The sequence below is a fragment of the Monopterus albus genome, unplaced genomic scaffold, assembly GCF_001952655.1.
Source record: "Monopterus albus unplaced genomic scaffold, M_albus_1.0 scaffold192.1, whole genome shotgun sequence".
Taxonomy (NCBI): domain Eukaryota; kingdom Metazoa; phylum Chordata; class Actinopteri; order Synbranchiformes; family Synbranchidae; genus Monopterus; species Monopterus albus.
In genome coordinates this window covers 193,105-206,107 of record NW_018128072.1, presented here as the reverse complement: position 1 = coordinate 206,107, position 13,003 = coordinate 193,105, and the positions used below count along the sequence as shown (strand labels likewise).

The 13,003-nt window shown below is 40.5% G+C and overlaps 1 protein-coding gene across 1 annotated transcript in view; it reads right to left on the bottom strand.

Moving 5' to 3' along the window:
• The window catches only part of setdb1b (SET domain bifurcated histone lysine methyltransferase 1b), a 15,044-nt gene extending 2,253 nt beyond the window's left edge, over positions 1-12,791 (bottom strand). The window contains exons 1-20 of the mRNA XM_020617642.1: positions 12,684-12,791; positions 10,452-10,655; positions 9,290-9,456; positions 9,144-9,187; positions 8,051-8,177; positions 7,787-7,957; positions 7,439-7,640; positions 6,827-6,900; positions 6,436-6,626; positions 6,196-6,325; positions 5,583-5,862; positions 5,248-5,361; positions 3,347-3,635; positions 2,953-3,214; positions 2,146-2,236; positions 1,937-2,053; positions 1,567-1,736; positions 1,163-1,405; positions 870-1,037; positions 123-254 (exon numbers count right to left, since the gene is read on the bottom strand). Of these exons, the coding sequence (XP_020473298.1) occupies positions 123-254; positions 870-1,037; positions 1,163-1,405; positions 1,567-1,736; positions 1,937-2,053; positions 2,146-2,236; positions 2,953-3,214; positions 3,347-3,635; positions 5,248-5,361; positions 5,583-5,862; positions 6,196-6,325; positions 6,436-6,626; positions 6,827-6,900; positions 7,439-7,640; positions 7,787-7,957; positions 8,051-8,177; positions 9,144-9,187; positions 9,290-9,456; positions 10,452-10,655; positions 12,684-12,700 (3,193 nt within the window). The 5' untranslated portion in view covers positions 12,701-12,791. The remainder of the gene's footprint in view (positions 1-122; positions 255-869; positions 1,038-1,162; positions 1,406-1,566; positions 1,737-1,936; positions 2,054-2,145; positions 2,237-2,952; positions 3,215-3,346; positions 3,636-5,247; positions 5,362-5,582; positions 5,863-6,195; positions 6,326-6,435; positions 6,627-6,826; positions 6,901-7,438; positions 7,641-7,786; positions 7,958-8,050; positions 8,178-9,143; positions 9,188-9,289; positions 9,457-10,451; positions 10,656-12,683) is intronic.
• Positions 12,792-13,003: the final 212 nt, after the last annotated feature.

Sequence of the window (13,003 nt, the reverse complement as noted above, 5' to 3'; positions counted from 1 at the left end):
ATGATGAGAGTTCAGCAGTATTATAGCTGTATTTCTGTGCAAGACACTACAGTCATTTAAAAAAAGGCTGAGCTCAGTGTCATGACACATTATTCTTGTTTTATTAACTCTGTCAGTACTCACCTTCTTCAGCCCTTGGTTGGTAAGCCAGGAAGCCACTTTGCTTTTTCCTGTCTCCTCAGGCATTGATGGTGGCTTCTCGTCATCGGTTCCTTTGGCTGATGCAGTGAGTCCATCTTTACTGTCTTGACTCCCTAGGGATCGAAGGACAAAGGTCAGAGTGTGAACACAGACACAGAAAAAACCCTGTAGCTGTTTAAGGAAAACCAGGAAGATAAGTTTCAGCATTTTCTGAACATAAGTGTCTGAAAAAAGACTACAAAGTCAAGGTATGTTGTTCAAATTTAAAACTAAACCTAAAGGCTACCAATAAAGTGGGTGCACTTTGGCAGTCACAATGACCTTAAGACAACAATATAACAGGGAAATAACATGAGTCTGACTTTATCACTGCTGCTACTTTGGGCTGCAAATCTTTTTGTTCATCATCTTATTTTTGATGCAACCATTTAGTCAATTAACTGTTCAAAATTATTGACGATGGTCATCATAGCTCCAAGAGACCCAAGTGATTTAGTCTTTCCAACAGTCAAATGCTAAATCAGCAGTGTGCTGAGATTTGTCTAATTTTTTATCTTTTAGTTTCCTGGGATTGAGTCAGATTATATAAAACAGCTTCAGCCCTGCTGAAATGAATCAGCCATTAACCTTTATCAACATGAATGAAAACATTAGACCTTTTTATATTAAAAAAAGAAGATAATTTTAACGTGAATACTGACAGTGTTACAAATAAAGACCTGCCTCACCTTCCTTGTTGCCCTTGACCTGGCCACGTGTAGTGTAACTCCTCCACACAGAGCTGGAGCTGTAGTAACTATCCTTCACAAATGTGTCATCTGAACTGTCACTTTCATCTTCACTCTTAGAGTCTTTCTCATCATCATCACTGCTGTCGCCCGATGAGCTTGTGGTTTCTGCTGTGACAGAAAAAATATATATGAAAAACCATGTGGAGAGTGAGGAAGATAAAATGCCAGCTGGGGTCAAGAAAACATGGAGAATCTTACCACATCTATTAAACACTGACTTTATCACTCACCTTTGGATTGAGACTCACCCTTTCTGGGTAAACGCCCAATAGGGTTAGATGACACTAAAGCAGATGGCTGGATTTTGATCCTGGAAATGTCCACGCCACTCCCTTCACTGTCCGAACAGTGGGCCTCACTCTCATAGCCCTCCTTGAAGTTCTCCACACTCTCTATATGATCCAGGTTAGCAAAATATTCATCCCCCATCTCTAAACCTTCTTTGTCAGCAAAGTCGTCTGTCAAAATTTTACCTGGTAAAGCAGAAGAGAAAAAGGGAGGGGTATAAGTCACCTTGCAATCACGATGTGCACTGAAGCATCCAAATAAACAGACTGATGAAGGAGTGTGTGTGCCTCTCTTCCATCACCCCTGCCCTTGCTTAACCATTATGAAGTCTGTTCCTTTTCCTTACCAGCATAGATGCAGACAAAAGAGCCTTTGGCCACATCATCCAGACAGCGGATGCCCCAGCCTTTATTCTGGGTCTTGAAGAGCTGAAGACGCACCTGCAAACCATGTTGCACCAGGCGGTTGGTGCACATCTGATGAGAACATTTGCACATCTTATTACACTCATAGATCCTGAGAGGGAGGAAAAAACAGAGAGAGAAGAAGACAGAATAAGGATAAAGGCCTCTGAGACAAGACAACTAAATTAGCTGTTATTCAGCAGTAATTATAATCTTATGAGGTTATGAGGGGTGAGAGCACATTTGTCTTTCTGGAGAATTACACCACATGTGCGAAGTGCTTTATTTCAGTGTGTGTGTACAATGTCTGACCCTGTAGGAAGGCACTCCTCTAATCGTTTGTGCAAATATCCGGCATTTGGGTTGATCTGTCCCCCTGGTGTACAAGCTGTAGCCTGAAGGGTCAGCTGGTGGCAGGAGCACTTGAACCTGTAATTAAGACACAACAAAGCTATGACTTCCAAATATTACCAAGAGGAGAAAAATGAAAAATTATGGGTTTTTGGAGTAGCTTCACTAACTTGTCTTGACAACCATCAGTGCAATCACACCCAACCAGAAAGTCTGAACTGGTGTTAATGAATACCCCATCTTCAGGAATACGCTCTTTACCTTGAAGAAAGGTGAGAAGGATCTGTTAGCATGTACACACAGGCAAACATTTGTAATCTTTTTCTATTTTTTCACTGCACAAAAAGACATGCAGGTGAAATCTGAAGCTGAAGGCTTGCAAAACAGATCTAAAACTCAAAGCAAGACAAACAAATAACTTAAATATGTAAAAACAGCTAGAGAAGCAATTAGGGGATCAAACAGAAACAAAATGGGCAAAAAAGGTGCTGTTGCAGTTTCCCCAGCGGGATGTACAAACTGTATGGATCTATCAACCTAAAAACAAACCAATACCAGGGTTGGAGGTTCCAATATGTACAACCTGTATGGCTCCATCAACCTAAAAACAAACCAATACCAGGACTGGATGATGCACAGTGATAACAACCTGATTTTGACAAAATGTATGAAAATCACAATTGCCTTAAGCTCATGGTGCTAAAAACCCTCCACAAACCAATAGATATTTAATTAACTGTAATGTAGACAAGAAAATGCAACAGATTCTCACACTTTTTAAGTTGGAATGATAAAATATTTGTCTCTTTGGTTGGTTTAAGTGACTTAACCAATTAACTGATTATTAATATAGCTGCATATTGACTGATTAATCTGTGCTCCACTCCAAAAACAAAATACATTGTAGTCTGAGCACCCTGATCAATTATAAGCCTAAATGGATCTCTTCATCACCACCATCTTAATGTGATTCTTACTATAGGCTACTTTAGGAGGGGGGGTGGAATCGATCTCGTTGACACAGGACAGCGGGATGTCCTCTCTTCCACTGGTGATGTCTGCACTGTAATAGAATGGCCTCTGTGGCTGGAAGGGGCGGTCCACAAGTACGTAGGGGTCTAGACAAAACATCTCTAAGAATATAAAGTCACAGTGCGTCTGGAAGAGGTAGCGCTGGATCTCTGCCATGTTACGTAGACAAAGGCCACATGGAGCCTTATAGATGACATGGAAAGACATCTAAGGGGTGAAAATGTAAGAAACAAGAGTTGTACAATTAGGTTTAACCACAAGAATGTTAAGGAAAAATTAAGTAAAAGCAAGAAATGCACATATTTCAGGGTCCTCAGACATGTCACTGTTCATCCTGACCTTTCGGTTGACTTTGCGTCGTCCAGTCATGCGTCTGAAATCGTACAGTAATGGTGTGAGGAGGGGGTTCTTTCCTCGGTGTATGTCTGGTTTTGCAGGTCGTACACGATTCAGACAGGCAGGCTGACACGTGTGAGCCAAGTAGAAGATGCGGTCGGTTGGGGCTCGATAGGAAGGCTGATGTGGGATGGTGGCCATCGTGTTGATTATAGGAGGGGGGGCAGGAGCCAGAGACGGCATCTGCCTCTGATACTGCTGTGTGAAAGGGGGTGTCATCAATATCCTTCCACTGTTGGTTTAGAGAAAAAGGGAGCGTGAAACATCAGTTACATTTAAAAACATCAAATGTCTAAGTAGAGATCATTTTCTACAGCGCCTTTCTATTTATCTGCGTCTGAAGTAGCAACTTATTAGGTCATACTATCAGGTAGTGTTGTAGTATTTATGATCATCTCGATCTTGAGACCACTGCAAGTGTTGGTCTTGGAATCGACCGTTTGTCTGTTTAATTGGTTAACATCATTACAACACATGTTGGCCCCAGTAAGGACATGCTAATCAACGATCAGTGTTTGGACAAACTGTGACTTTAGTATCATTTTGGGGAATTTTTATAGGGAAAAATTGTCAGTAACTTCACTAATATATAGTAGGGGTGTGACAATACGCTTATCTCATGAGACGAGATGATACATGATACTGGGTTCACGAGAACAAGACAAGATGATGATTTAACACTATTTTTAAGAAATAAAATAAGATAAACCTTTATTAATAACTATCTATAATAAGTAATAAAAAAGTAAGAATCTTCAATCATGAAATACATGACTAGAAAAATGTTTTAACTAATCAACTTGTAATGAATGTCACTTCAGTGTGATTTATCATATGCAGTAAAAAACAAGAATATGCAGGCACTGACTGGCTTCTCTCCTGTAGGATTTCATATGAGTCCCCTCAGACTTGTAATTGTGCATGAAGTATGCATGAGCTTCTAATCTCTAACTGAAGCTGTGTGCGACCTTCATTGCTGGTGACATCATCCAGCAAAGGAGCTGCATTGACCAATAACATATGGGGTATGATCAGGGTGTGGGCGCCCGTGGGGAAGGAGACTTTGTCGTTTACGTTGTTAGCATTCACTGCTATTCACTGTTGAATTTGGGCCACAGGTAATGAACCATTACAACACACCATGCATTTTCATTAATACTGGATGTTAAACTGTTTTTTTTATCTACCAAGGCAGACACACTGGTGGTAGAACTGGTGCTAAGGTAGAGTAGGTTACGTTAGCAGCATGGCTTACCAAAGCACAATGGGAACTCACAGGCTGGAAATGTGAATGAAGCCGCTCATGTAGACTCATCATAATGTGGCTGTATCATACATGCCTACAACGTACCCCCTGCAAGCCCTCAGCTCCCTACTAACACAGCCCTCTGCATTAAAACACAGCAGGGAGCATTTTTGCCAGACTAATATGACTGTATCGTCACACTGGCTGCTGCTACGGTTCTATTATTTACTGATATTGCAAGACAGCTTTTGCCTCGACAAAACACTGTCATGTTTTAATATCGTGAAATCTCATTACACGCCTATGATATAATGTCATTAATGTCACTGAAACACAGGCGAGTAAGTACATGTGTACCACCATCTTGCCAGGGTGCCCTTGAAAAAGAGATTTCAAACCTCAATGGGAATTACCCTGGTAAAATAAAAATAAAAAATAAAAAAATACTATCCAACTATCAAATTCAGTTTAACTGCACTGGTCTGGTCTTGGTTTCAACCCCTAAAGTCTTGGTCTTGTCATGCTTGGTACATTCTGGTCTTGGTCTGGTCTCAGTTTAGGTGGTCTTGACTACAACACTACTATCAGGTGAACTCACCTAGACAGATTACTGGGACTGGAGGAAAGAGACTGCATGACTTTGGAGGCGTGTGTGCCTCCCACGCCTGGGACAAACGGAGTAGTGCTCTTCTTTGCCATCTGATGTTTATTGCTTGAAGATAGTGACCAGAGAAACAGACTTCAAGTCAATAACTCATATCATCTAGGTTTTCAACTGCAGCAATCACATTTCGCTTTAGGTAATTTGGTTGCATGCTAGAGATTATTCTGTCACAAGCTTTTTGTCAGCTTCAGCTTTTCCTTAGAAAGCTTACGCCTTTAAACAAAGTGGTAATAACAATGTTGCTTAAATGTTCAGTAAGCATTACTCACTCGGCACGTGGAGGCTGGGGAAGCTGTTGAAGCTGTGGAGCCTGTGGGGGCTGCAGAGCCTGTGGAGCCTGCGGGGGCTGTGGAGCCTGTGGAGTCTGTGGGGGCTGCATGGCCTGTGCCGGCTGAGGTGTTTGCTGGGTTTGTTGGGGCTGAGGACGTGGTTGAAGTTGTGGGGTCTGTGAAGGATGGCTGGGTGGGGCCTGTGGTGCTTTGATGGGTGAGACTCCAACATGTCCATCACTGGTGTATTGAACTACTGGGCCCTTACTCCTCAATGCCCCTGGAAATTGAAATGAACAATGAGAAATGAAGTGAAAACAAATGAGTAAAAGGGCATGGTATTAACATAAATCCTATAAATAGTGTATCTGTCATATTTTCTTTTACAACACCAAATCAGTGGCCGAAATGGGGACTGATTTACAGTTCAAAAATTAAAACAAACTTCTAAAATGTGATGTAAATTAGGTACAAGTATAAAACACAAGTAAGAGATTCTGTTTAGGGATAACTGCAAGTGACACTTTTTGTAGATGAGTTACTAACTTGTGTATAGACGTGTGTGTGTGTGTGTGTGTGTGTGTGTGTGTGTGTGTATATATATATACATTACCCATGTTAGGTCGTGTCCTCTGCTGACCAGCAAGCTTCTTCTCCTGATTGTTGGCTGTGGTCATTTTCAGGTTAAACATTGGTTCCAACCTGGTGGAGCCTCTATAGATCCACTCACTCCTCTTATCATCCTGAGCAACAGCAAACACCAGAAGTTTATTCTCTGCCCAATGTGGTGACAATATACCAGTGATAATCCAGTACATACAAAATTTCAACACTTTTGCGGAGGCAGTCGTACCAAAAAAAGGATCTTGACCAAGCTGCCATCCACCTCTTCTACTTTGCTCTTCCACCAGGTTCCATCCCACTCTGTTTTGATTATTTGGTTGACCTTTAAGAGAACCATAGGCCTGCTGGGATAGGCAGTGATGTACTCCTCGATGAAGTCTCGACATGATGCGTCTTCTATGTCCTCCCAGGTATGTTTTACTGTGAAAACAAAATTGATCATGCCCTTTTATTGACCAGTTTATCACAAATTGGCAATTTTTTCCAAAATCAATTTTCAAATGTCTACATCCAACATTACATTTTTCAAAGTGAACCAAAACCTAGCCAACACAAGTCACAGCTGTAACTCTGCAGAACTGACTGTGCTTTACAGACTGCAAAAAAGAAGAAGTGCTTACGTGGTCGGCAAACAGGATAGAGCTCAGGTAGTGTCACATATGAAGCATAGCCATCATCAAAGAATATCAGAAACCTAAAACACAAATGTCAAAGATATCAACTGGAGCCTGATCAATTAGCTTGCCAGAGATGCATAAGTATTTGTATATCCCGTACCGTATGTACCAGGTTTATACCCGACTCAGAATTTTGTCAGTCAAATCAGATTTGGCTGTTCAAGAAGCTTTATTTTATTGTCACTGTATAATTGCGACACGTACAACGAAATTTTGTTTGGAGCCAAGGGCCCCAGGCTGCTGTGTGCATACACGGTGCCATCATGGGCAACTTGGCGGGTTCAGTGTCTTGCCCAAGGACAATTCGACATGTGGACTGCAGGCACCGAGATTCGAATCCCCAACCTTCTGGTTGGGAGCCGACTGCTCTACCCATGACACCACTGTCCAGGTGAAGCGGTCATTCCCTACAGTATATATGATGAGGTTTTTACTCATTATTACAAATTATGATACTAGCCTAAAGAGTATTGATCAGACTAACATCAACCAATAAGCAAATGTGATCAGCAACCCCACCCATAGTTTCCCTGGTGCTTAGCTCCACATACATACCTCATGCGGTTCTTGTTGTTGGGCATCTCAGCTACTATTCCAGCATAGAGCCACACCAGGTTGCCATCCTTGTACTTGGCAACTACACGGGCTCCGACATACAGACTCTCCAGTGTAGGGTTATAGTCAAAAGCCACATGATTTCCAGAGAGCAGACTCTTTCCTTTATCAAATTTCACTTTATATTTGAATATACCATTTCCTGAATATGGACAGAGAATGAGTAGCTTTAATGACAGAGCAGAAAAGGAGAATCTGAGCATAGTAAAACGCCTAGAATACTAATAATAAAAATGATCAAACTGTATTCAAAGTCCTAAAGAAGACAAAAATGTTCTTGTAACAAACCAACAGGGTTGATAGCAACAAGGGTGCCTCTGTGCCAGGTCTTTGTGCGTTTCTTTCCCAGAATGCTCATCCCGACTCTGAGCTCATCTTCTGTTATATTTGGGCTTGGCTTGGTTATGGACTGAGATGAAACCTGGGACACAAACACTGCAGGTGCCGAACCTTGCATACCTGGAGGGTAGAAAAGCCACACACATTAAAAATAATACAACTTTCACCCAGGTACAATGCATGTAACAATACCTTTAGAGTGCGCGTGCTCACCTGACTGAGCTGGGGGCTGTCCCGTGGATCTGAGAAATGGAGCACCTGGTGAGGGCTTGCTGACAATTTGGACCAACTTCTGCATCTGCTGAGAGGTTTTCTGTAGAGCAGCAGCAGCATCTTGTAACTGGAAAAATAAACAAACAGGACATGACAACATCTGCATACACTGAGGAGTGTTTCCCCCTCATAGCTGTGTGCCGTCAGACCCACAATATATTATTGTGATTATTTTAAGCACTTCCACAAGCAACTGTTAACCACAGTAATTATAGCCTGGAACAACTTTTGTCTGTTACAAATTTGGGGGGGAAATTTCCTCATTCTGTTTTATGGGACTGGACAGTAGAACATGTCAGCCAAGCTATGGAGTATATTTTATGTTTTTGTGTTGTTGTCCATGATTACATTGGACAGGAGACAGTGGATTTGTCTTGGTCTTATGCACAATTATCTTGCCTGCCACTAATTGAATTTTGGCAAAAACACAGGAAATGGTATTGTCAAAAATGTTCAGGAAATAAGAATGCTACTATATCCAGGTTAATAATTGCTTTTAATTTGTTACATAAGAGCCTGTAACACATGCTTTCATTAATGCATTGCTATTTATTTTTATCTTACACCTCACTATATTTGAATATTTATACAATATATTCATTAATTTCACTGTGTATAGTGACAATCTTGGAAACAAAACGTTTCCTTTGGGATTTATAAAATCCATCTTATCTTAATTGCTCCACTGTCACTTTTTATAAAACTGAACTATTTGGTTTAAAAGGTGAACATCTGGGTAAAATATTTAATTGAATCACATAATTTCTTAAGGCATCACAGGTCAGGTTTCAACAATATTCAATATTAGGAGAGAGAAACAGTATTTCGATTATTCTGTATGTCCTGCACATATAGTGAATTGACAATAAAAATGTTTGATCTTGAAAACAAAGGTTCATTGTTTTGATTGGCCCAGAGACGGCATCATTTTACAGCAGACAGTTACAGAAATTGTTAGTTATGTCACATTACAGTAATAAGTCAACAATTTATTTATTTTGAAGTAACATAATGATGTTTTTGTTGTTCTCACCACTGGATCTTTGCCAGCAGTAAGAGGTTTCTTTGGAGGAACCACTGAAATGAAGAAAAACACATATTTGATAACCTGACTCTTTTCATGTCATTGTATCAGTGGGTGGAAATGGTTCTCATAAAAAAAAAAAATACATGACTTACAACAGCCAACAGCAATGACATCATCATCGTCGTCATCGTCAATCTCAATGACCTCAGAGGACAGCGGCCGTCCTCCGCCCCCCTCATCCTCTGAGCTGCTCTCTCGATACACAAGACCATTTTTCCGGTAGGCCGCTTTCACCAGGCTCTCACACTCTAACATGGACCTGAGGAAGAGCAGGGGAGGAGAACTGTCAGTCGGTGAGACCCAACACTTACATTCTAACTAGGGAGGCACTAATCTGGTCCAGTAGATCATTGTCAAAGCTAAAACTGACCTTATTTAGTGGAGTGGGGCTGGTCTAAACTATGCTCACATTACATGCCTTAATACTCATTTCCAGCCTCATTATGTTTAAGCTCGTGCACTTTCAAACTATTTTAACTGATAAGATTACTAGCTAGATCAGGTCATGCTGAGAGGAAAGGACTGTAGAGGAAGTAAGCAATAAAAGTTGGACGCCATGTGGAGAAGTCAAAGTCAAAGAAGGGATTGTGGTGTAGTTCGTTTGTAGCCTAACAATTGTTTTTTGTTTGTTTGTTTTTTTACATCTGGTGATTGTATTTGGGCTTCAAAAATCATAGAAGTGGTGCTCACTTGTATCTTGCTGAACAAAACATGCATTTCAATTGCAAGTGTCATAAACCACTGTTTGTCACAGAGCTTATTTTCTGCAATAATCCAAAAGCCTATATAAAAAAAAACCCACTGACTTTTTGTCAAGGAAACCAAGGTGCTGCTAACTTCCTACAAAAATTCATTATCCCTTTGGTACTCTATATGTGCCCAAACAGAGGAGTGAGACAAATTCTGATCTGACCATGGTCACATACTGAATATGATCTAGAACCACATATGGATAAGGCCCAGATCTGATTATGTTTGTGTCTACATCTGTGAAAAGATCAGATCTGACTCCCTTGTCAAATCTTTTCAACGCCACCAGAAACCATCCTGTAACCATATCATACCAGGGTCTGTGTGTTTCTGTCGTCTTAAAAGTGGACTGTACCCATACTGAAAAGCTCATTATGTGGCCCTGCTCAGAAGCAGGTCCCAAAGTGTGCTACTCTGCCCCCAATCCAGCCATCTAAACATTGCTTATAGTCTAAAAACAAGCACAACTGAATAAATAAACTTAATAGGTTAATTTGTGCTCACTGGTTGGCATCTTTGAGAAGCTTCTCTGTCATCGCTGCTTCCTCTTCTTTCTTCTCCACCCATTCTCTCATCTCTGCCAGCTGTGTCTTTTTCTTTTGCACGAGCTCACTCTTCTCCACAGCATCTTCAATCCACTTCTTCAGCTCATCCAAAGAAATGCCCAGTTCTTCTTCCAGACCAGAGTCCCAACCCTCCACCTCCATTCTGAGGAGGGAAAACACAAACAGGATGTTAAAAATCTATTTCAATATAATATTCATATTCAATATCTTATTATAACATGCTCACATCCAATATCATGTTATATCATACACATGAATTTTTTTGGTTTCATTTTCACATGACAGGGCATCATGGCATGGTGAGACTTTTCTCTATTTTAAAATGTAATATTGCATTATTTACTGTATAGTATGAATATTTGGCCACTTGTAGAACTGACATTTTCAAGATTTGTTTTTTGGCTACTAGCATTTAAATTACTGTATTTAATAGTTCTTAGAAATATTTAATACTTCTAAAACAAATTGTCAATAATCCCAAAATTGATTCATTATTTGGGCAATTTAGTCACCAATCAACCTAACTTGCATGTCTTTGGAGTGTGGGATGAAGCCAGAGTACCCAGAGAAAACCCACACAGGCAAACTCCATGCAGAAAAGCCCCAGCCAGGATTTGAACTCGAAAACCTTCTTGCTGTGAGGTGACATTGCTAACCACTGCACCTACCCAATAACTTAATTCTAAAATATCTGTAGGTAAATCAGCAATGAGTAACCAGTAAGTAGTAGCTACCCTATTGTATTTGGCTGGGCTGTCATTTGATATAAGTGTTTATCAACTTTTATTGGAATTGTACTGAGATATTACTTTTATTGTGCTACAGATTAGAACATTTCTATTCCTCAAATTAGTGACACTGAGTAAATCATAACAAAAAAATTAACAAAAGCTGTTAACTAAGTTTTTCATACACATTCAGAGTTCCCTCTGATCTTCACAACACTAAAAGACAAACCACTGTTTTACACATCAGTGGATGGATGGATTCTGCATTTGCCATATTGTGATATACACTCAGATCCCAGTTTATTAGGTACACCTAGCTAAAACTAATGCAATATACTATTACAGTCTTGCAGTAAATCATACTTTAATGAAAGTAGGATAAAAAAACAAACAGATTTCTTTAAAACACATTCAGTCTTTGGTACAACAATAAAATCAACAGCGACACAAAAGACGTCCTTCAAAATGATATGTTTGAATCAACACTTCTCCTAAGCAGTTTCAATAAAAAGTGGGCATTATCAATTTCACGATTTTATTGCTGTACCCAATATACTGGCAATTGAGTGTATATCGATATAAGATCAACATCTTGATAAAGACAACTGTAACCCTGCTAACAAGGCTGACATGCTTTGCCTTTACATGTTTGTAAAGACCCATGAGAAACGTAGGCCTGTACAGATGCCCGTCACATCAACTTCATCTCTGATTACGTGTCAACACGATTCAACAGTACATGTTTTCAGAGTTGCTGATTCAACCATATATGCGTGATGATACAGTGCATTGTCCTCTGTGGTAGAATCAGTGCATCACAACATTAATGCAAGCTGCAGGCTAAGACCTTACACAAAGGACAGAGCTGATACCTGTCCGCAAACCACTGCGCTCTCTATTTCATGCCTTGCTCAAAAACGTGTTGATATTGGTTTTGTTTGCGAACCAGCTGATGTAAAGTTCAAGTCCCCACAAAATACAACAATTTCAACAGGTAACGTTAGGACTGGTACTGATAGGGCACATAGCTATTTTCTATTTTAGAGATGACTGCTAGCTAACAGCTAACGTTAAATGTAGTCAGTCTGTAGTAGTCGGACAGTAGCCTGCTACTGATTAACACAACATGAAACAACGTCAGAAAAGAATTTCACGTTATAATATCGATTTAGCCTCGACTGACAGTATAACCGACCACAAAGCCACTGTCACCTTAATGATACACAGTCTGGGCAAGCAGAGGAACAAAAAAGACAACAAACTCAGGCTTGATATAAGTGAGAGCATGCTAGCTTAGCATTAGCATGCAGAATGTCTCAACTGCTGACTGCCTGATGCCGGTGCTCGGAATAACAAACAACTCTGTGTCCTCTGCAGTTGATATCACAGACACATCGGCCAGTACAAGTGAAATTTAATTAGGCACAGCGTTTACCACTCACCCTTCACTGTTTTCCATTTTGCCTACTCGCAAATAGATGTTGCTAACGTACAGATATGCGTTACAATGGGGATACAATGGGGAGCGTATGCTTTGTTTGCCCGTGTAACCGAAGTGGGCGGTGCTTGTTGTGCAATTAGGTTGTGTGAAGGACGAAATCACCGCCCGCACGGGGTATCCGGAAGTTTAAAACGTGAAGCTGAATACCCATAGTGCTGTGGGTATTCAGGACAGGGCGCCAAAATTTCTCATGTGTCGATAATGTAAGCAAGAGTTAATGGTCGAGAAAACGCTTAACTTAACAAAAGCTTAATGACAAAA